At 39.5% G+C, this 25,128-nt stretch overlaps 1 protein-coding gene across 2 annotated transcripts in view; it reads left to right on the top strand.

Moving 5' to 3' along the window:
- LOC126176971 (uncharacterized) overlaps nt 1-25,128 on the top strand; it is a 46,189-nt gene that overhangs the window by 17,535 nt on the left and 3,526 nt on the right. For both annotated transcript variants that reach the window (XM_049924189.1, XM_049924188.1), the window contains exon 2: nt 19,747-19,836. In XM_049924189.1, the coding sequence (XP_049780146.1) occupies nt 19,747-19,836 (90 nt within the window). The remainder of the gene's footprint in view (nt 1-19,746; nt 19,837-25,128) is intronic.

Here is a 25,128-nt window from a genome sequence, read left to right as displayed (position 1 = left end):
AACCAGGTACAATGGAGCTTCCAGCCTTCATGGGTTTGTGGATTTTGGGAATCGTGTAGAAGATCGGTGTGCGGGGGTTCATTGGTGTGAGGTGGGAGTTGGATTCATCGGAAAGATTCTGGAATGGGCTTAAGGATTTGAGTAGGAATGTAAGTGGAGTAGGTAGTTGTTCGAAGCCTCCTGTTAGTTGCTGTGAGCCATCACCCCAGTGGTGCAATTCTTTTCTGCACAAAGGACAATTAAATGAGTGTCTATCTTGGGATTACGAAATACTGTTCTTTCGTCTGTTGAGAGGTTTGTATTCTAGGAAAGGGATCTGGGAAAGGGTGCTGAGGCCAAGTTGGAGGCAAGAAATTCCTGGAAGGTGACCAGGGGCAGGTTAGATGGGAGAGGGAGAGAGCCATAGTTGGATAGTGGAATGATCTAAGAGGCAAGATTTAGTGTGAGGGTTAGGTTGGCATTGTTTGGAGGGATTGGTACTAAGGAAGTATTTGCACTGTAGGGACCACCAAGTGAGGTGGCACAGTAGTTAGCACACTGGACTCGCATTCGGGAGGACAATGTTTCAATCCCGCATCCGGCCATCCTGATTTAGTTTTTCTGTGATTTCCCTAAATCACTCCAGGCAAATGACGGGATGGTTCCTTTGAAAGGGCACGGCCGACTTCCTTCCCCGTCCTTCCCTACCTAATCCGATGAGACCTACGACCTCGCAGTTTGGTCTCTTCCCCCAAAACAACCCAACTGTAGGGACGGGGGGGGGGGGGGGGGGGGGGGATTAATCTCTGATGAATCCAGTATGTTTGAAATTAAGTGTGGGATTGAAGATGATGCTTTTGGGTAGAACTGAACCTGAAACTTCTGTGGGATTGAAGTTTTTGGTGGATAGGTGGAGAACTGTGTTTTGGGTTTGTTTAGGTTCTAAGTTTCGTGGAAAATTAGGAGGAAGTTTGGGAGGATGTGGCAGATTGAGGAAGATTGCAAGGCATGGTCTGGATGCTACAAGGGGTTGATGGAAAATGGAAAAGGGGGGGGGGGGGTACGCTAAGATAGCTGTTGATGGATAGCGGTGCTCTGGATGACGACAATGTCTGGTTTGTGGAGTGCTCAGCTGCACGGTCATCAGCGCCCATACAAAGTACCAATTTTTACACAGTCCAATCCAGCCACAGTCACGGATGATGATGATGATGATGATGATGATGATGATGATGACGATGATGGCGATAACACGGACACCCAGTCCTCGGGCAGAGAAAATCGCCAACCCCTGGGAATCGAACCCGGGCAGCAATGCTAGCAACTAGACCATGAGCTGCAGATGTGGTGCTCTGGGGCAGGAGTACAGGATGTCAACAAGTTTGATAATTTATGCAGTTTGTGTCTGGAAAGCTTTTCCATGTGTTGGAGGGCAAGGTTTTCAGTTTGGGATATGTGTGTTATAGGTAGTTGGGACTGCATGGTAACATCACTTTGCCACAGTAGCAGTAACTTGAGGAGGTGGTGGTAATGGTAGTGGGATGCCTGCAGCATGATTTGTTTCTGTAGTACCAGGTTTGTGAGGAATAGGGACTGGTGGAATCGAGCAGTATAAAAGACACTGTCAAAGGAGAGATGGGTTCCAAAGAAGGAAACTTATGGTTAGAAAACATTTAAGGAACTGGATTTGGGACTGGTTTTTAGCTAAGAGTATGGATAATAAGCTAACATGGATAGATAGAGCAGTAGTCAATTTGGAATGGGATATCGCTAGGAAAACATGAAAAACACAAAGGAAGTAGATGAATGAAAGCATTAGACACTTGTAAAGGGAACTGTGGATAATCAGTGCAGAGGGTGGAAGGTGATGTGCTTAGGGCTGTCAGATAGTTATGTAATTTGAGGAAATTTAATCACACGTAAGCCATCATTGCACATGGAAAAAAATACCAGATGGAAGTAATGTGTAAGGAGAGGTGGGGCGAAATGGAGATGCACTGTAGTAATTTGTTGCTTAGATAACGTTGAACTATAATCCAGCTGACAGGTAGTTCATAAGATAGCATGTGATACAGTCTAAGTGGCCACTACTCATGTTGCAGGGCATCACAGAAGTAACACACCACCATGCTTGTAAGAAAGGTGAAGAGGAAAACATAGGGAAAGATAGGGATGAAGAATATGGGGAGGACAAAGCAGATGTGAATTAGTTATGAAATAGTGGAAGTATTGAGATGTCAACAGCTACACAAAAAAGACTGAAAACTTTTCTGGCTTTCGGACAAATCCTTTGATGAGTTACACACACACACACACACACACACACACACACGGGTTGGGGGGTTCCTCTGCCTGGGGACTGAGTGTGTTGTCCTCATCATTTCATCATCATCATCATCTTTTGTGACAGTGGCTAGATTGGACTGTGTAAAAAAAATTGGACTGTGTAAAAATGAGACTTTGTACGGGCCCTGACAACCGTGCAGTTGAGCACCCCACAAACCCATCATCATCATCATCATCATCAAACACACACACACACACACACACACACACACACACACACACACACACACACACCTACACACCTACACCTACACCTGTGCAAAAATTTTGGTGGCAGCATTGTGCAATCCTTTTTTTGCTGAAGACAACAATGTGGAGTTAATGAACATCATGTTTTTCTTCTGGTGTTTAATTATATACATCGTTGTTCCTTTTAAAGAGCGTGGGATTATTTGCAACAAACCTCATGAGGAAATAAATATATACTGCATTTTTTTGAGCAATGAACTAAGTTGTTTTAGGAGTTAAAAATGTGTTTTTTTTTTTGGGGGGGGGGTTAAATTGTCATCAATATGTACACCTAAAATGTTTGAAGTTTCCACGCTAATTATTATTGCCTCATCATGTGTTAAACCCATCATTGGTGTTGTGCATAAGGATGGGCTGAACTGAATTTGTTCTATCATATTTTTGAAATTGAGAGTGAGATCATTTGCAGAAAACTACCCAGTAATACTTTTAAGAACATCATTTATCATTTCTTCTATTGCTGCATGTGCAATTGGATTGATTGAAGTACTAATGTCATCTTCAAAAAGAACCAATTCTGCTTGTTTTATGTTAGACAGAAAGTCATTGACATGGTGTGAGAAACAATAGTGGACTTGAGGTTGAACTTTGTGGAGCCCCATAAATGATTTCTCCCCAGTAATAACTATCTCCTTTACTTACATTGGTTGAATTATTAAGTATAAGTTTCTGCATTCTTTTAGTTATATAAGACATGTCTTATCCAGTGGTTTGCTGTACCATCAGTTCCACAAAACCTCGGTTTATCCAGGAGAAGATTGGAATTCACACATTTGAATGTCTTGAAAGATCACAGAAAATACCAGCTGATGATATTTTGTTACTTAGTGCTTGTAAAATTTAGTGAGTGAATATGTAAATGGCACTGAGTAAATATTCTGAAATCCAAACTATGATATACTAGGATATTATTGTTGTTTGTGTGATAATGTTCTGGAATACATGGTCTTCTCAGTAAGTTTGGAAAATGGCATCAGTACTGGAACAGGTTGGTAGCTATTGACATCTCCCCTATCAGTTTTCTTACTAAGTGGATTAACAATTGAATGTTTCAATCTCTCTGAAAAAATGCCCTGAGTTTATGATGCATTACATATTTCAGAAAAGTCAGTGCTTATTATATGGGAACTTTAGTACTCTCCTGGAAAGCGCATTTCAGAAGGGGTGATTGCATGTCTTATTACATCATCTCTAATCAATCACCGGAACCAGTCACAACCGGTATTGTTTTTTCTGGATCAGTCTAAGGTGAAAAAAGGGCGATTCCTTTGTCAGCATAGAAGGCAGACTTTAGACTGAAATTCATTGGAAGAGTCTGAAGGAGTGTATTTCACAGACAGAGGAGGTTGCTGACAGTACCTTTATCCTCTTGATTTTTGTATAATGTTCATCAGCTTGGTAAACTTGTAAAATTAATGGAGGAGTATAGTTGAATTCAAAGCTGAATAACATGATATGTCATGTTATTGTTCTGTGAACATTTAAGCTTCAAAGAAATGCTCTATGAGAGATACTGCAGGTAAGTCATTATGATTGAAGAAAAGGTTTAACTCTTAAAATTCTGAGACCCTATAGCTAGGCAAGTAAAGGAATAAATTTCTTTCACTCACTTACATCTTCTGTAATCGTCATGATGGTAGAACTAGAAGAAATTTACTCTCGTTTTCCATCACACAATCTGCAGTTGTAGTAGGAAAAGTGCAAAATATGAAAGGTGCACTATTATAAGTCCCTACCAAATACTGCGCAATGTGCTATGGAGTACAAAACAATGTCCCAGAAAAAATCTTTATTTTCAAATAGCCTTTCAAAATTAGTGTTGCAACTGAAAATCCCTCCAAACGTGACAGCCGTTCTGTAATAAGGGTTCTAGTGGCAAACAATTTCTAAATTCTTGATATTCATCACATACTTTATGCTCTGTATAGACCAAATAAGTGTAGGTATTATGCATTGATATTTGTTATTTAAGAGTGGAGGGACGAATGTTCATGATGATGACAGAAGTGCTCATCCATCAGTAATCATCAAAGAACTGGTGCAGAAAATTGACAGAAAGATTGTGAAGATTAAAATTACGCAATATTTCAACTGTTGGACAATTTTCCACAGATTTCTTGGAGTGTTTTGCATGGGATTGTGGCCAAAAAATTACGGTACCTTAAGTTCTGTGCTTGTTGGGTTCGAAAACTCTTTTTTGAGAACCACAAAACTCAATAGATGTCTGCTTTTCTGGACTTTCTCATGTGTTATGGTGTGTGGAGAGAAAGCCTACCATACATGAACTTGACCAATCACAAGACACTGAGACAAAGCAGAAGTCAGTAGTGTATCGACATTCTGCCAAGAAACCAAAGAAAACACACCGAACTCTATCAGCTTGAAAGATTATGGATGCCCCATTTTTGGGACTCTAATTGAATCTTGTTTACGGATTTTATGAAACATGGACTGATGATCAATTCAGAAGCTTACTGTGAAACAAAAGAAAACTGGAAAGAGTAACTTAAGCCTACCAACAGTCACAGTCTCTAGATGTGCAATATCATGTTTTGCAAGACTGCTTGGTCAAATTCTGTGTGCAAACACTAGAATTGTTACATCAGTTCAAATCTGACATTTTGTGAACATCTACCTGACAACCCACACTTGGCTCAAAGTGATTTCCACATCTTCAAGCACATTAAAGGTTCTTGACTGCCAGCAAATTTACTTCGATGAAGAACCTTAAGAGACTGTTACGATCTGACTGCAATGTCAAGGGACAGAATTTTCTGCATATGGAGTTTGACAACTTGTGGAGAGATATGCTTAAATTTGAATGATGGTTATGCAGAGGAGTAAAACAAAGGTACAGGTTTAGATTTTTCTAACCAATTTACTTTAAATTTTCTAGTATTTTGTATGTAGCAATATGACTGATGGGTCAGATTGACAGAAATTGAATGAAATTCGTGAGCATTAATTGCTTTCTGGACACTACTGATTTTAGTTAGCGAAACACTATGTATTTAGCATGCCTGTGTCTAAAAAAAGCGATTTCAAGCTCAGTTCTATATAACATTTCAGCAGATGTTAACTCTGTGTGTCACTTCTGCTTCAGAGACATAGATGTGTTAAACACAGTGTTAATTGTTACTTAAGTTGGTAGTGACTAGAAAGCTGATAATACCAGTCAAAGGCATTCAATTTCCATCCATTCAGTTGCTGTCCTCAGCAATCTCATCAAGAATCTGTTTGTAGAATGCATAAAGTATATTCTTATTTCTTAAATTTTTCCATTATGAATTCAAGAAAATCCTTTTTCTCTTACTGTAGTGTGTGGACATAAATATTTTGACATGTCAGCATATTCAACATAATTTGCATTAGTGTAATGTGTGTGAGGGGTGAATGCCTGTTCTTTGCCAAGAAAATTCTGTACACTTCCTGGTGGTGGTAATTGAAGTCTTTGCTGCAGCAAAAATCTGAAATAATGTCTGCAAATCAGAGTGTGATACCCTAGCGGCCCCACAGCTCTTTGGTGGGTACATATGATGCGTGCATGGGGCCTCCAGCTATTGCAGTCTTTCTTCTCTCCTCGACTGCTCTCCTTTCCCTATACCCACACCTTCCAATCCTAGTTCCTCTCCTGTCTGCATTCTGCCCCTCCCCCTCCACCTTTCTCCCTCGATGTTTCCCTTTATGAGAACCCACCTATGTCCTTGGTTCAGCTATTCCTTTTCAATTTTGTGTGTCATGTTTCCACTTACCCTGCCCACCTCAGTCCCACCTCCTTTTTTTACCTGGTCCCCTTTTGGGTTTGACCTCCCTTTCTAAATTGTGTTTCCATAGTGTTATGAGCCATTTGTGGAAGAACTCCATTCCTATAATCTCTGGCATGGGCTCCCTTCCTTCTTCTCCTTGTCCCCCCCCCCCCCTTTCCCTGCCATAGCCCCCTTCTCCTCCCCTGCTAGGTGATGAGCACTTGTAGCCAGTTCGTGTGCTGGAGCTGTTATATGCCCGTCTGGCTGAGCCCCCTGACAGCATGGGGATCACACTTCTGGTACCTGAGCTGTCACAGCATGTGTATGCCTAGGAAAGATTGCTCTTCTTGTTGGGGTATCATAACTCCTGGCAACAACTGCTTTGCCTGGTGGCACTGGCCACAACTGTATGGCACCCACAGCATGATCCCCTGATCAGAGTGGGTGCTACCATGGCAGACGCTCTGCACATGAAGCATGCTCAACTCAATTGTGGTTGCTCTTTCGCAACCATCTCCTCAGACAGGAATGGCTCTCTCCTTGCTCCTACTTTTTCTTCGCTGGCCTTCCCTTCCCTGGCCAACCCCTGAGAAGAGGGCCAGGACCACTAACTTGGGGCAAGACTGTTCCCCCATTACTTGGTTTGTTCAAGGCAAGGGGAGACTTTCGTTGCTACCAAACCACTCCTTTTTTTGTAAAACATGTTGAAGTTTGGTGAAGTTGATTCAGTAAGAAGCCAACTGGTTCCATACTGACTAAAGCTACTTTTGCCAGTCAGTCACTTCCCTTTGTGCTTGTGAGTGTGTAGGACACATTCCAGTGAGCATTACTCGCCACCAGTCCTTAAATGTGACAAAGGGCATTATTTTCCACACATAATTCGTTCTTAAATCTGATGAGGAACTTGAATCTGACGAGTCCATGGAGCTCCTAAGGACAGTCGTGTTGATACCAGTGCTTTTATCGTGGCTTTTGATGGGGTTACACTTTCGGGAAAAGTCAGATTTATGGTTTACCGTTGTAATGTGAAACCCTGTATCCCACCTCCAATGCACTGTTTCCAATGTCTGTGATTTGGTCATATGTCACCACGATGTACAGCAAATCCTGCTTGCGGTGACTATTGCCACCCTCTCCATGTGTGAAGTCCTTGCACCCACCATCCAACTGGATGAATTGTTCTGGCCCACACTCTCCACACTATCCGGATTGCCAGATGTATAAAAAGGAAAGGATAGGAAGATTCAGGAATTCAAAACTCTTGAATGTCTATCTTACTCTGAGGCCTGACAGAGATTTGATCGTCTCCACCAGGTATCTTTAACGTCTTCCTTTGCTGATGTTGCATCCTTTCTGTTTCCTCAGTCCTCCTTACTTCCATCCTGCCTCCCTTCCATTTCCTCCTCCCAGACGGTTCCCATTCCCTCCCTTCATAGAACCGCTCCTTCTCCTCGGGTGGAGAAGAAAACTTATCTGGCAACTGCTTGGGCTGGGACTCCCTGTAGGAATCCCCCTCTCTGGCATCTCCAAAACAAGGAGCCTGTTACTTTTGAGTCGGACGTGAGACCCAACTCTGCGGGCCTCAAGGCTGCTTGTTCTCTTTTGGATCCTGATATTAGCTGTGACTTACTCTCTTCCTGACCACACCTTCACCTCTTCTCTTGCACTCTGAAGTAGAGGAAGAAGTGCAGATCTCAGGTAAGGCTCCCCCGCCCTCTCCCACTCTGACATCCCATTGATGTCATTCCTGGATTGGATGTCACTGCATCCTTACACTGAGTTGTCACACTGATGATTCTAGCCCATTCGGCATCCATCTGGACTCTTGTACTACTCTGCTTCCATGGAACTCTAATGGTTGCTGTCACCACCTTCTGGAATTGCAGTATCTTCTTTCTCTCTACCCTGTAGCTTGTGTTTTATTGCAGGAATTTGTTTTGGGATGCTCATTCACTGACTTGTCGTATTTTCTCAGCCTTCTGCTGGAAATGGGTCAGCCCTTTGCGAGCCTCTGGCTGTGTCTGTATATTGGTCCACATGGACATTGTTAGTTCCTGGGTTCCTCTTCATACTGTGCTGTAAGCAGTGGCCATTAGGCCCCATTTAGACTCTGCTGTAACAATATGCAGTCTTAATCTCCCTCCAGACCAGCCTCCTACACTGCTTGCTCTTCTTGACCTCCTTCAACAGCTCCCTCCCCCTTTCCTTCTCCGTGGGAATTTTAACATCCATAGCCCTCTGTGGGGTAGTATTGCAACCACTGACTGGGGCAGGATTGTTGAAGACCTTCCGACAGGGCTTGATCTCTGCCTCCTCAATATGGGAGCCCCCACATACTTTAGTGTGGCACATGGCACTTTCTCAGCTGTTGATATTTCCATCTGTAGCCCCGGATTTCTCCCTTTCATTTAGTGGGTGTTTTTTGACGATTTGTGCGACAGTGATCCTTTTCCAATCGACTTACCTTTTCATTACCATCACTCGCCTGCACTCCCTCTCAAGTGGGTCTTTACTAATGCGGATTGGGATACCTTTCCGCCGACTGCCATCCCATTCACTCTACCACACAGCAGCACTGATGATTCCGTATGGAATCCTTTTGTCAGCTGCTTCAGTGACTCCTTCCTCTTTGGGTTCTCCCCGGAAGACTGCCCCTTGGTTCACAAAAACTACTGCAGTTATTAATGACCGCCATTGTGGCTTCCAACGTTACAAATGGCATCTTTCTGTTGACCACCTCTTGGTCTTTAAACAGCTGTGCCTGAGCTGTCATATTCTTAAACACCAGGAACGGATTTGTTGGGAACGATTGTTGCTGCCATAGGGCCTTACACTCCCTCTTCACAGGTATGGGCAATGATCAGGTGCATTTTGGCCACCATCTCTCTACCGGATTTCCCAGGAATTTCCGTGAATAGTGTTATTGTCACCAGCTATCACAGCATTTTGCCGGATTTCGCCCAGTCCTCAGCATCAGTCCACTATCCACCTGCATTCCATCTTCTGAAACACTGCCTGGAATGATTCCCTTTATCTTTTGTTCCTCACCACCAGCCTTATAATGCCTCATTTAGTAAGTGGAAATTCACCAGTGTTGTTGCTCTCTGCCTTGACATGGCTTGTGGACCCGACCAGGTGAAACCAAATTTTTCAACACTTATCAGTTGCTAGCCAGTGTTATATACTTGTTCTTTTTAACTTTCTTTGAAGTCAGAGGAGTAGCCGTCTCAGTGGCGAGAAAGTGTCATTATTCCAGTTTTGAAACTTGGTAGCCTAAACTGTCTCTTCAAGTGGACAACTATTGTTCAGTCAGCTTAACCCATGTCCTCTGCAAGTTACTTGAACGTATGGAGAGTTAAATGCTGTATTGGGTCCTAGAATCTCTGGGCCTTTTGGATTTGACCCAGGGTGGTTTTTGCTGAGGTCGTCGTACTGCAGATAATTTAGTCCATCTGGAGCCTGCTATCCCAATGACTTTTGCATCGTGTCAACACCTTGTTGCAGTCTTCTGTGATCTGCATAAAGCTTATGGTACCACATGGCACCACCACATCCTTGCCACCTTACATGAGTGGGGCCTCCATGGCCCACTCCCAATTTTAATCCAGAATTTTCTTTCATGTCGCACTTTTCAGTCACAAGTTGGTGCCTCCCATAGCACCTCCCACCTGCAGGAGAACGGAGTTCTGCAGGGTTCTGTGTTGAGTGTTCCTCTCTCTGTAGTGGCTGTCAATGGTCTGGTGGCAGCTGCAGGGCCTGTGGTGTCACCCTCTTTGTACGCTGATGATTTTTGCATTAATTTTTGTCTGTATGCAATGGGCATTGCTGAATGCCAACTGCAGGGATCTATACACCAAGCGCAATCTTGGGCTCTCACTCATGGCCTCCATTTTTCAGCTGCCAAGACCTGCGTTACACATTTGTGTTGTCACCATACATTCCATCCCCATATGGATCTGTACCTTGATGGCCAGTCCCTCAGTGTGGTGGACTCTCATCATTTTTTGGGACTGGTCTTTGATACCCAATTGACATGGCTTCCACATCTTCGTCAGCTAAAGCAGACACGTTGATCACAACTCTGTGCTTTTTGATGCCTCATCAACCCCAACTGGGTGCGGACCACTCTACTCTGCTAAATTTCTACAAAGCATTGTTGCAGTCCTGTCTACATAGATCACTGGAGTGCCACATATGGCTGAGCATCATCTTCTGTGTTGCAGATGCTGGACCCTATACACCATTTTGGGGCATGACTGGCAACTGGTGCCTTTCAGACAATCCCCATAATAAGTCTTGTAGCATATTTGGGGGTTCCAACATTGCGAGTTCTGCACCAACAACTGTTGATCATTTATGTGTTAAGCATCCACTGCTTCCTGGAGCAACCAAACTGCTGTCTCCTCTTTCCAAATACAGAGATCCGCCTCCCACAATAGCGACCCAGATCTGGCATTAAGATCGTCATCCACATCTGGGAACTCCAGCTTTCCTCTCTTCCACCTGTTTTCCAGGTCCACTCATGTACACTTCCATGGTGCATCTCCAGTCCACAACTCTGTCTTGACCTATTACAAGGTCTGAAAGATAGCTTATCCTGAGACACTCTGCCGACAATTCTTCTCCATTCTTATCACATTTCGGGATTCAGAAGTAGTCTATACAGATCATAATGGCTCGATGGTTACTGGTCATGCTTACTTTGCTGATGTTCAAGTAGGATGTAATGAACTCTTGCACCTCACTGGATGGCTCTAGCATTTTCACTGTGGAGTAGCCATCTCTCGTGTTCTTGAGCATATCCATTTGTGAACTGGATAGTCCTTCCTCATCTGTTGTGAATCTTTGGTCAGTTTACAAGTTCTTGACCAATGTTACCTTCGCCATCCCTGGGTCCTGACTATCCAGGATTCCCTTGTGCCCTTAAATGTTGTGGATGCCTGGTGGTCTTTGTCTGGGCTCTGGGTCACATCGGGATCCCAGGGAATGAAGTCACTGTCTGGCTGGCGAAATTGGCCACTGGCAAGCCACCTCTTGAGATGGGTATTCCGGAACTGGACCTTCGATCGGTATTAAACTGTCAAGCCCTAAGGATTTGAAGCAGGGCATGGCATACTCTGCCTTTTCCAAACATACTATGGGTGTTAAAGATGACAACTAATTTGGGAGGTCCTCCATGTGGGTCTCTTGCAAGGACTCCATCATCCTTTGCTGGCTCTGCATTGGCCATACTTGGCTGACTCATGGTCATCTCCGTAGTTAGAATCTGCCCCAATGTTGTTGTGGTGCCTATTTGACAGTGGTCCACATTTTGCTGGGCTGTACTAATGTAGCTGCCCTACAGTGGTCTCTTAATTTTCCTGATTTTTCAGTCCATTGAGGGTTTGGCAGAGCCCATTGAGCATTTGGCGGGATGCCTTGTTGTCTCCTCTGCCTCAAATGGGCAGCGGCTGTTTGGACTTGGTGCTCCACCCCAGCCCACACTCTGCTGGCTCTTTTGTTCGTCTTTCCCCTTCTCGTGTGTCCTGCTTGATATGGTGTTCTTCCTTTGTTTTCTTGTGCTTATTTCACCCTGTGTCCATGTCACTTGTCTCTTCTGGGTATTGTTGGGTAGGGTGCCTGTGGTAAGTGGCAACGGGCATGTGCCTCATTGCACTTTCTGTCTTTTGGGGCCTCCAGCTTCTCCCTGGTTGGGGCACCTCATCTGCCTTTCTTCCTTTCCTCTGTTTTCTTCTTCCTTTCTCTTGGTTCTCTTCAGTAGACCTTGGGGTTTTCTTTCCTTGGGTTTCGCACACTAGGCTCTTCTTTGCTGTGCATTTATTTGTTTATTTTTATTTATATGTCTAGTTCTGTAGGACCAAATTGAGGAGTAAACCTCTGAGGACATGGAATGTGTCAGTACATGAAATTACAACATAAAAGTAATAAAAATAAAATGTTTATGAACCCCAAAAGAGTCAAGCCATAAATTTATGAAAACACAATCAACAATATAACAGAGGAATCAGCTTAATTTTTCAAGGAACTCCTCAACAGAATAGGACTGACCCATGGGGAAATTCTTCAGTTTCGATTTGAAAGTGCATGGTTACTGCTAAGATTTTTGAGTTCTTGTGGTTGCTTATTGAAAATGGATGCAGCAGTATAGTGCACACCTTTCTGCACAAGAGTTAAGGAATTGCGATCCAAATGCAGACTGGGTTTCTGCCTAGTATTAACTGAGTGAAAACTGCTAATTCTTGGGAATAAGTTGATATTGTTAATAACAAATGATAGTAAAGAATGTATATGTTGAGAGGCCAATGTCAGAATACCCAGACTAGTGAACAGGGGTCGACAAGACGTTCACAAACTTGCACCACTTATTGCCAGAACTGCCAGTTTCTAAGCCAAAAATATCCTTTGAGAATGGAAAGAATTACCCCAAAATATAATACCATGAGACAATAGTGAATGAAAATAAGTAGACTAATTTTCGTATCAAATGATCACTTACTTCAGATACTGTTTGAATAGTAAGAATGGCAGCATTAAGATCTTGAACAAGATCCTGAACATGAGCTTTCCACGGCAGTTTACTATCTATCTGAATACCTAGAAATTTGAACTGTTCCGTTTCACTAATCATATGCCCATTTTGTAAAATTAAAATGTCAGGCATTATTGACCTGTGTGTTAGAAACTGTAAAAACTGAGTCTTACTGTGATTTAGCATTACTTTATTTTCTACAAGCCATGAACTTCTGTCATTAACTGCACTGTTTGAAACTGAGCCATTGTTGCACACAACATCCTTTACTACCAAGCTGGTGTCATCAGCAAGCAGAAGTATTTTAGGATTACCTTTAATACTAGAAGGCATATCATTTACATAAATAAAAAGGAACAGGAGTGACCCCAGCACTGATCCCTGGGGCACCCTACATTTGACCATACCCCTTCAGACCCCACATCAGTGCCATTCTCAACACTGTGAATAATGACCTTTTGCTGTCTGTTGTTAAAGAGGTGAACCAGTTGTGAGCTGCTCCCCATATTCCATAATGGTCCAACTTCTGGAGCAGTATTTTGTGATCAACACAACCAAATGCCTCAGTTAAAGCAAAAAAATATGCCTAGCATTCGAAACCTTTCGTTTAATATATTCAGTACCTCACAGAGAAAAAAGAATATAGCATTTTCAGTTGTTAAACCACCTCTAAAACCAAACTGTACATTTGATAGCAAATTATGTGATATAAAATGAGCAATTATCCTTACATACACAGCCTTTTCAATAACTTTAGCAAACACTGATGGCTTAGAAATAGGTCTAAAATTGTCTACATATCCCTTTCTCCCAATTTATAAAGTGGCTTTACTACTGAGCACTTCAATCATTTAGGAAACTGACCATTCTTAAAGGAAAAATTACAAATATGGCTAAGTACAGGGCTAACATGTGCAGCACAGTACTTTAATATTCTGCTAGGCACTCCATCATATCCATGAGAGTCTTTTGTCTTCAGTGATTTAATTATTGACTCAATCTTGCCCATGTCTGTATCACTGAGGAGTATTTCAGACACCAATCTTGGAAAGGCATTTTCCAATGGAGTTATATGATACCCTGTAGAAACTAAGTTATTATTTAATTCACCAGCAATGCTCAGAAAATGACTGTTATTTAAATACTGTCATATGTGTGACTTACCAATAACAGATATATATTTTTACTACTATGAACTGACTTTATATCGTTGACCTTATGCTGCTTACCAGACACTTCCTTCACAATGGTTTTAATTTTATCATGTGAATTAGTTCTATTACTGCACAACATATTCTTTGCCTTCCTAATAACATTTTTAAGCACCTTACAATACTGTTTGTAATGGGCTACTGTAGCTTGATTGTGATTACTTCTAACATTTTGATGTAATTCCCGCTTTGTTCTATGTTATATCCTTGTCCCACTAGTCAGCCACCCAGGTTGCCTTTTACTGCTAGTACCATGTTTAGAACATTCTAATGGAATGCAACTCTCAAAGAGCATGAGAAATGTGTTAAGGAAAGCTTTATATTTGTCACCTATGTTGTGACCACTATAAACATCTTGCAAATCGTGTTCCTTAACAAGGTTTAAAAAACTCTCTGTTGCCATTGGATTAGCTTTCCTATATAGTTTGTAATTATATGTGACTTTTTTTTTTTAGTACAAAAACCTTTTAATGTTAAAATTTGTGCATCATGATCTGAAAGGCCACATTCACCCTCTTACTAACAGAATGCCCATCTAGTAATGAAGAATGAATAAAAATATTGCCTGTGGCTATGCTTCTGTTCCCCTGTCCCTTGGTTGGAAAAAACACAGTCTGCATCAGAACACATGATTTTAAAAGATCTAACAACATCCTTTTTCTTGCACAGTCATATACAGAATTAATATTAAAGTCACCACATGTAACTAACTTTTGGTACTTCCTATAAAGTGAACCAAGAACCCTCTCTAGCTTGAGCAGAAATGCTCTGAAGTCAGCATTAGGAGACCCGTAAACAACTACTACAAGTTTAGTTTCACTAAAATTAAGTGCCCCTGCACGACGTTCAAATATCTGTTCAGTGCAGTGCCGTGATATGTCTACGGACTCAAATGGAATACTGTTTTTTACGTGCATGGCCACTCCCTGATTCCACAAAAACCTTCTTGAAAAACAGCCAGCTTATCTGTATCCAAGTAAAGGAAGTCTCTGAATTGTCAAATAATTTAAGTGGTGCTCCGATATACCAATACCCATGTCAGAGTCAACATCTATCAGCAGTTTACTAACTTTGTTTCTAATACCTCTTATATTTTGATGAAATATGCTAATTTGTTCTCTACTTGGATACCAGATCTCCTGTGAAGGTGATTTCTTTTTAGAGGGACTTCCTTTAAGCAGATTTACTTACCTGCTGACTTTGTTTTGTTGACTTTTTGGTGACTGGCCTGTTCCAGGAGAGAGGTACTGATGACCTCCTAGTTTGGTCCCTTTAATTAGTAGAGCTACCAGCCATATTGTGGGAGGTGGATTTGTTGTATAAACAATATGTACTACCATCAAATGGGGAGATTTCGGACGGTTTTGTCATTATTTTGATTGTAACTTTTGTTAGATTAAATTGATTGTTATGGAAGTGGTAGGGTATATGTGTAATGAATAAAATATCCCAAAACCAGAACGTGTATGTGTAGGTGTATTTATCTGAGGCAGTTACCGTAAATAAGTGTCCGAAGTCACCCCATGGATTGGGATGATTTCGGACACGTGATTTTTAAATCTCTGTCCGAAGTTACAATATATAGAGGGTGAATTTGGACAGTTACTGCCTTTTTTTTTTTAAATTCTACATGCTTTTTATTTGATTTTGGTGACATTTTAAACATTTTAAGGTAGCCCTTTGTTACGAATAAGTGATATGGAATGATGTAATGAATTTTATATATTACAGATAAGTTTTTATTTTGCAAGACTTTAAATAAAAAATTTTTGCAGCTCTTAACTGAAATATTAGAAACAGACAGAAGCAATCAAAGTAATTTAACTAAAAGGTCAAAATAATTTTCTCATTCATCATTCTAAATTAAGTTGCAAACACTTTAAATAAATGATTGTCTTTGAGTCTAAAGTGCATCTTCTCAAAAAATGAACATTCCTCTTTTCACAACTGGTGTGGGAAGTATTCTCGAAATTTGTAATTTTTATGTTGTGTCTTCATCGGAGACATTAGGAAACACAAATATGTTTTTACTGTTCTCGTGTGGGTGCAAGAATTTCACACTTACTTCCCTAGCACCAACATTTGTGGCCACTCCAACATACTGCCTTGTTTCCACATTTATATTTGTACTCTGCAAGAAGAAAAGCCTCTTCTTTCAGCAGTAAAACTTTGTTGGATGATGTGTCATTTTCACTTTCACTACTGCTAGAAGCACTGTCACTTGTTTCACCACTGTTTTCGTTTCCTTGAAAATCTCGGCCAGTGATTGATTTTCCAGTTTGAATGTCTAGTTTGCGGCAGTGGCGGCGGGAGCTACCGAGCTTATTTGGAAGATAACGAATTTCTTGGAGCATTTCTTCAAAAGTGGAAGACCATGCGTCTGCATTGCTATGCTGGCTCTCCTCATTATCAGGCAATTTTCATAAGACATGATCTAGATCAAAAGGGCGTGAAATTCACCCTTTATGTTTTCCTTGGAGTTTGCTGAAATCTTAGTCAGTGTCTGCTTCAGAAAAGATGTGAAGGCATCCTTGGAAATGGTCCCACAAGTGTGTTTTTTCCAATCAGTTAATACAGCTCGCCAAGCTGCTTTCATTGGCCTGAAGAAGCTTACATTGAGCGGTTGGAGGAGGTGCGTACTATTGGGGCTGAAGTAGAATGAATGAAATATTATTCCGCTCACACTCTTCAATAACACGTAAAGACACATGACTGGATAAGTTGTCTCCAATCATGACTGTTGGCCCGTTTTGCCTCTTCAAATAGGGCAAAGTGATTGTAAAGAACAAGTCTTCAAATACTGGCAGGTCAAACCATCCACTTTTGTTCACTGAAACAGGTTCCTTGTGGTCCACCTTCTTCCCATGTGTCCCACAAATGGTCTGATTTGTAAAGGATGTACAGAGGAAGCCGTTTACCATCAGCACTAGGTGCTATCATTATTGAGACACTAGATTTTGATGAGTCCATCATTTTTTCAGAATGCTTACTCCCTTGTTTTGTAATTATCTGCTGCTTGCCTGGATCATCTGACATGTTGGTTTCACCATAGTCGGTCATGTTGCTAGGTGGGAGATTTTCCAGCTTTGCCTTGATATTGGAGAAACAAATCTTAACAGTTTCTTTGTTCACTTCTGCACGAGCTTGTTTAATATTTTCACTTAAGTGAATGGAAAGATCTTCTTACTGTCATTTGAGGAATAAATGCACCCATTCTTCTCCTGGCAAATTATTACAAAATTTCTTCTCTTTTTGGCCAGATTTATCAAGGTAGCCTTTAACTAAATATCTAATATCCAGTTTAGTGAAGGGAAATCCCCAATGTGCAGCCCTCAAGATACTTTGCTTCAACATTTCTTCTTCTTCTTTATTTAGTACTGGCTGTCCTCCCATTTTTTTCGGATGTGCTTCCTCCACTTTATTTTGTAGGGTTGGTTTAGGTATACCATTCAAATCACGTGCTTTTCTGTATGATAATTTACCACTCTGAATATCACAGCTTTATCTAAAAGTTTCAGGTCATAATTACACTGTACTGTAGCACCTCTCCTGCTCTTATACGTTTTTGACATTGTCCGAAATCAATTCACACAGTACACAGTTTTACAAAAACCATCATTATTTTATAACCGTGCACAAGAAACTCGACAAACTTGTGCAGAAATTGTCTCAATACTGTTAGCTACTGAGCACGTCGATAATTACGGTTACAATATCTTCCCGCTCAGCGCAACAATAGAAAGTTTCCACTTTACGATAATGCATGGATTTTTAACACTGAGACTGTTCATCAATTATTCACCTAGGGAAACAACTGATGCAAAATAAAAGTTGTGGAAAGCGATAAATGCAATCTTGTGCTTAAAATATCTGGCGCACGGACGTTAAAATAACTCTTTGTTTCTATGCAGTGGCAAAGAGCAAATAAGCCATATTGTCCGAATTTGCCCCGGTGTCCGAAGTCACCCCGTTTGACGGCACTCATTTTTTTTTAGCCATTAGAATCACTTTCCCGGCATATTTGTGAGCAAGTGAAGTTTGTCATTCCCAAGTTTTCACACTCATGTGGCCAAAGGGGATCACTCACCGAATAGCAGAAGAGAATGAAAACTTACTATCTTTCATGTATGAGTTATGCATGTGTGAATGTGTATGTGTATGTGTATGTGTATGTGTATGTGTATGTGTTTTGTCTATATCTGATGAATGACTTAGTTTGATAGCTATTATTATCTAGCAGTTTTTGTTCAGTGTGCCTGTGTGCCGCTCAATACCACATCTATGTGGTCAGTAGCAGTCTGTCCTCTTCACATAGTTGTCAGTACAAATGCTATAAATACGGTATCCATAAGTGTATGAATCTTTGTAAATAACACACCTTCTACAGAAATAACTCACTAATGATATAACATTTCAAAACATGTCACAGAAAAGGCAAAAATGTAGACACTGTTTGCTCAAGCTGCTGACCTCAAAGGACCTTATCTCTCTAATAATTCTTTTACCTTGTCTTCATATTGCTATTTCTGTTGTTATATGTTTTAAGAGTAGTTTTCTTCTTAACCGTTTGTTTTAAATAACACTCTTATCCATTGATCTCTTGTTTATTTCCTTTATGATCCTTCTATCATTATACTGATGTCATCTCTGCTATTTTGCTCATACTATTTCAGTCTTTATGAGTTTATGGTGTTTTTGTTTATCTGTGCTTATGAATAGGCTGACTTGTCTTTCACAGTCTTGCGTAGGAAGAGACTGCAGCTGTAAAGCTAAGACACAGAGCTTTTATTTATACGTATGTGTTGCCTGTAGCAAATTGATTACTTTTTTTTGCTGAATTAATCTGTTTTCAATAATATTATTATATAGTGATGCTATTGTACTTGTATTTGAATTTCTGTCATATGCAGCAGAAAAGTTGCTGAAAAGTAATTGTAAATTTCCCATTTTATTAGTTTGTTTCATGAATAAATATTTCATAGATTTGAAAGGGTTCTTGGAATGCTATACACATATATGCATATACACAATAAGGATGATACCGAGAGAGAGAGAGAGAGAGAGAGAGAGAGAGAGAGAGAGCATAAAACTTACTATTGTGCAAAATATAGGCTTCTTTTCTGTGGTGTGATGTTGTGAGTGTTTTTCTCATTAATGGAAGGTAAATGATATATTTCTCTGTGGTGTGTTTGTCGTTATAATGAATATTGGATTGGTTTTTGTTTTTGCAGGTTGATTAGTGTATCATCACCTATGTCATACAAGAAAAGAACTAAATTTATGTAACTTTTTGTGCACTTCAGATATTTTGTTGTATTGTTAAATAAAAACCTAAAATGACCACTTTTTAAGGTCTGAATGAAGTATTGTTGACTAAAAAACTAGTCTATAAGACTACATAAATCACAAAATTAGTGCCTCCATGATGTTGGCTGAGCCAATACCAACTGCAGTATGGATAACAGAATAACAACACAATAAAAGGAAGTGGGTTTTACACTATACATATTGTGACCCTAATTTATTTCTTCTGCAATGATGGTAAAGACTGTAAGATAATTTTTATGAAGTTTTGGAGTGTCATATCATGAATGCCGACACATATTCATTTATAAATTTGTCCCTCGTTTCCCAGTTCCTTCAGTTAGTGAAATGTATAACACCATTTCATTTTGTGGTGTTGCAGATGATAAGGACTGGCAGTGGTCAACATATCCACCTCCGACCAAGCAGTTTCATCAACATCCTCATGGGAGAGAAGCAGAATTATTATCAGGTTATTCAACAACACTCACACTTAAGAAAGATTTCCAACCTGTAAGTTCCCTGTTGCCATCCCAACCTGATCCATTTCCATGCACGCGTTGTGGAAAACTGTACAAATGGCGAACAAATTTACTTCGGCATATAAGGCTAGAATGTGGCAAGGAACCTCAGTTTCAGTGTCCCTTTTGTCCAAAAAAGACAAATCGTAATGACACTCTGGTGAGTCATATTAAACTGGTACATCGCATTCCTGTACCAGCACGAAATGCTGATGGAAATTTCTTAGCACCAGAAGATTGCCGCTAGACATGCTTTTGACATTGTTAATATATTTGTAAAAAAGAATTCATCCTAGCAACAATATGAGAATATTTCTGTCATGAATTTTTTGTCTGCAAAATCAAAAGGAACATAATTATTTGCTGCTGTTCGTGTTTCAAAAGATTGGATGTTATTGAAATGGTGTGTGAACAAATATTACAGAGAAGGTTTGAGATTGAAATGGTGTGTGAACAAATATTACAGAGAAGGTTTGAGATCATTGTTTCCGTAGTAATATTGTAATTGAATGTGAAGATTATATTGTCATGAATCAGATATTTTATTTTGTGTGTAAAATGTAAAATATCGATAGTCCCCTGTCTCTTATGTATACTTCATCTAATTCTTTGATTTAATTATTTATTAAGCTTTATTTTCACAACGTTACACTTATTAGTAATTTTTTGACCTTGTTGTAAACTAATAAATCAGCTTGTTGAAAATTCCAGACGCAACTATACATACTTCAGAAGTTATGGCAATTGCTTTTCATTACTGTTTGATATTTATGTGAGCTTCGGAAAGTAGTTGTATGCTGTGTCAAAATTTCTCACTAGTCTCTAAGCTATAACATTTGATGAGAGTGCCTAGACATAGCTATTTCAAATGATGTGCCTAACATATTATTGTTGTTTTTACATTCTATAACTTGAAACTATCTTCCTCAATTTTGATGTTCTGTATGTTCATACAAGATCCTTTATTTTGTTGTCATTTAGCACACAGCAGATACATCTGTTGCCTGTTGATTTGGTATTAGTGATGATTGTAACTTGTGAACTGAAATTTAGCAAAATAAAAGGGGGTTATCATGTATAAATTTTCTGTTCCCAATGTCTATATTGCATTTTCTAGTGATGTCAAAAGTTACCCTTCATCACTTTTGGTTGTTTGTAATAAAATGCTAACAGATGACTTAGGTGCTTGAAAATTTTTGTAACTTTTAGAGGTGTGATGTTGATTGAATTTAATATGTGTATTAACAGGCAAATAATGTTGCTTATTTACACTCCATGCATATGATTTTGAGATCTGCTTTTGCTTGTCATTTTGCTGCCCCTGTTTCTTTGCCGCCGACCGCCCCCCCCCCCCCCCCCCACACCCGCCTTGCCCCAACACACACACACACACACACACACACACACACACACACACACACACACACACACACACACACAGAGAGAGAGAGAGAGAGAGAGAGAGAGAGAGAGAGAGAGAGAGAGAGTGTGTGTGTGTTATCACGGCTATACGTACTTGTACTGTTAGCATACAGTGAAGTCATTTATTCTTACAATAACTATTTTTATTGTTTACCATGTGGTGTTTTTGTAGCTGTATGGACAGCAGCAAGCTGACCAATACATGTATTATGTAATTCCTATTTTTGCTTTCCTTTGTCTTAGTATTTTCCTCTTGTTGGTCAGATAATTTAATTGCCTAATAAACACAGAGCAGAATTTTCCTTATTATTGTTTCTATGTAAAAAAAGAAAAAAACCCACATTGTTTCCCATGAACTCAGCAGAATAATATCCAGGACAGACTCTGATCATTTATTTCTGCTACATACTTTAGCGTAGACTGTTCAAAGTGAAGTGCCTGTCTGCAGGCAGCTGGGGCTCCCAGTCTGCGGTGATTAGTGCTAACAGCTATTCAGCCAGATGGTAGTGTATGCTCCATGCTACTCTGGCCTCATGTGCACGGACAGTAGTTGCTGAGTGAAGCGCACATGCACAGAGTGCATGCAGTAAGGCTACTTACCAGGTAGCCATTACTAGCTGAACTTGCCCGCGAGCGAACTGAAGGGCACTCCCCTGCACCCTTGCCCCTTGGAGCTGTATTGGAACAACTTACTTTAGAGAATCTTACTTTTCGGGAAGGTTCTAAGGTTTTACCTGTTTTTAGCATAAACTGCTTCCATACATTTATTGTTGGGTCCATGTTTTTGCTCTGTAAATATTGTACTGTAAGATATGAAGTAACTACTTCTGATCTTAGTAAGTAAGAACGAACAACATAGGACATGAGATACAAATTACGGAAGGTTTAGTTTGTAAACACATATTAATTGGCCTGTTAAACAGCTGAGCATGGTGTATTATGCCACAGCTAGTGTGCCAGGTTAGATCTTTTCTGTTACTAATAAAGGCTTGCTTAATTTAGAAGGCAAATAAAATGTTAACTTCATTTTATGCATTTAATTCATTGCATCACTATCTGTATCTGGTTTATTGTGATTTGCCTATCTTAAAAAAACATTTATTGGTTACTAATATGGGCTGTGGGTAGGTACTTGTATCTGTGACTAAAACAGTGTATATCTGGTAAGTCCTATAGAATGTATAGTTGAACTACTAATTTTATGCCTTCCAGTTGTAACTTCATGAATCTACTTTTATAAAGACGTCGCAGAGTGTACAACTTCCTTTATTCTTTAACAGCACATACATTACATTGAAATATGGTACTATTAATCATGATAAAGAGGAACATCTCCAAGTCATGGATGTGAGCTTACTGAGAAAACAGTAATATAAATAAAATTACATGTGCAATTTGAAGTTACAATTCTTCTATATAAAGAATACATCTGTGCTGTATGCTTGGTGCTGTACACATCAGCAGCTTAGTTTGCACTCGGATCCACAGTCATCATGAAGTTATTGAATGAAACCATTTTCCTGCATAAGCTGTTACTTTATTTGAAAGAAACAGTTATATCACACAATTGGTCAGTTATGACACTTTTCAAGTGCACATAAGTTTAAGTGCATAACACCTACAAATTCAAAAGAAAAATATATTTTAGCTACCAACCCTCCTACAAATTACCCGATTATCGTCTCATAGATCCGAGAATTGAAACCTCCTATTAACTGTATGATGAGTAGCAATATTCAGTGTAAAATGCCTTTTTGTTACACATGTAGAATATGATAGTGTAGTGCTTAAGCTAGTAGTGGGAGATAAATAGCAGTTGTTAAACAACACTGAGGCAGAAACAGCATTTCCAAAGTAGATACTTTCCAGCTAACCTTCAACATTGTAAACCATGGTAGTAGTGTACGGCCATGTCTTTAATACAGTGTAATGATGTAGTTTTGGATAACTGGTTGGGTGTACAGATTTAAATTTGAACAGCTGAACTCATTCCACTTTTCCAAATGGTTCTTCTTCTTGATTGGATATGTGAAAAACAATCAGTGAATAAATGAAAAAAAAAAATGCGAAGTATGGTTGCTACTGAACTTTGCATGTTCTATTAACGAGGGAAAGCTTTAAATGTACATCTGCTAATGCAGTGTTCAACTGCTTCATGTTCAAAAGAAATGAAATAGATGCTGTACAACTATTCAGGTTATGCAAATCCCACTTGAAATGTCCTTGATAAATCCAGTCACGAAAGATGGGTGTCTGGACCTGTGGAACAAATCCTAATGTATGCTAACAATGAAAAGTAGTTATTACTAACTTATTTTGAAAGCTGTATTAACAGTTAACTAACACTAATATACTCTGAAATACTTTATTCATACTTGAAAAGCAAATACACTTTGAACTAGTGGGCACTTCTTAGAAGAAAAAAATATGTGCTACTATCACAAGGATAATATTAAGTACCTCTCTTCTGGTACTGTCTGCTTAAGATTAACATGAGTAGAATGATACCAGATGATGGTGATTATCTGTGTATTATTACCTTTTTATTACTAACAGACATCACAAACTCCAAAGCAAGATAACCACATGATCGAAACAAGCAATGGCTAATAAGGTAAACTTAAGTATACTTTGAAAATTACGAAGATTACCAATTTTTGTAGCTTTATATCTGTTGTGTATGATAGACTTTTGCATTGTAACCTGGAAACAGAGCTGCATGGTCCATGCTACAATTAGGCTTGTGCTTTGTATTGTAGTTGTGTAAATTATAAGTTAATAATATTTTCCCCAAATTCTCTTAATCTAGGAATGTATATTCCAGAAGTGTTTATAGAGACCTCCTGGAGCGTATATATCTATTGCATACAATATTATTATTCCTGACATTGCAGTACCTTGGAAGACATATCCTTAAGACAATGCAGAGTGGTTGCGCATAACATAAACTGACGTTTTTGTGTGTAGCTCATTGCAGTGATACTTCTAAATGTAATGCATACCAAACCAAGATTGTTTTCAACTGAGAGTAGATACTGAAAAAAAAAAAAAAAAATTCGTCTTTCCATCAGAATTTGTTACCAGATTTTCAGACTTGCTGAGAAAGAATTCAAGCAACCTAAAATTTCTCGGAGTTGTTAATTAATCACATGATTTTTTTGCTGCACAATTCACTGATCTTTACTGTTTGTTTATTATCATATATTAAGTGTTACATATACAGAGAGACAGACGACCACCTTGGCATATTTAAGGAACAACTGTGCAAACTAGGAAGGTGATTTACATTTTTCAGGTACTCACTTTATTCTAAGAAAATTCAGGAATAAATGGAGAGAGAGTATTGATTTGAAGTTATGTAAGTATTCATATTTACATTTCCATGAAATCTTTAACTGCAACAAATTCTGTTGTTAGTGATTAGGTGATATATGCATTTTATTATCAAATGCATCAAGGCAGTTTGTAGAATTTTTATCTAATAAAAATGGCACAGAACTGCAGTTATTTCCATCCAGTGATTACTGTGAAAAATTGTGAAATTTTTCTATAACATACCTGAGTTGGTTACATATTTTGTGTGACAAACTTAAGATGATACACCATTACTATTAATACTGAGTATTGTCTGAATTATACAAAACTAAAGTAAAGTAATAAGAACAATTGATTCTGTGTTGTCCTAGTGCAGAGAGCTGAATGTTGACTTTTTTGTCAAACATGGACAAATATGATTTCTTCTGCTGCAGCACTATTTTCATTTTGGTTATGCTTGAGGCTGTTGTCTTTTGAAACAACAGAGGGCACAGTTGACATGGATT

This window comes from Schistocerca cancellata, chromosome 3 (assembly GCF_023864275.1).
Source record: "Schistocerca cancellata isolate TAMUIC-IGC-003103 chromosome 3, iqSchCanc2.1, whole genome shotgun sequence".
NCBI lineage: Eukaryota > Metazoa > Arthropoda > Insecta > Orthoptera > Acrididae > Schistocerca > Schistocerca cancellata.
This window is presented reverse-complemented; position numbering and strand designations above follow the sequence as displayed.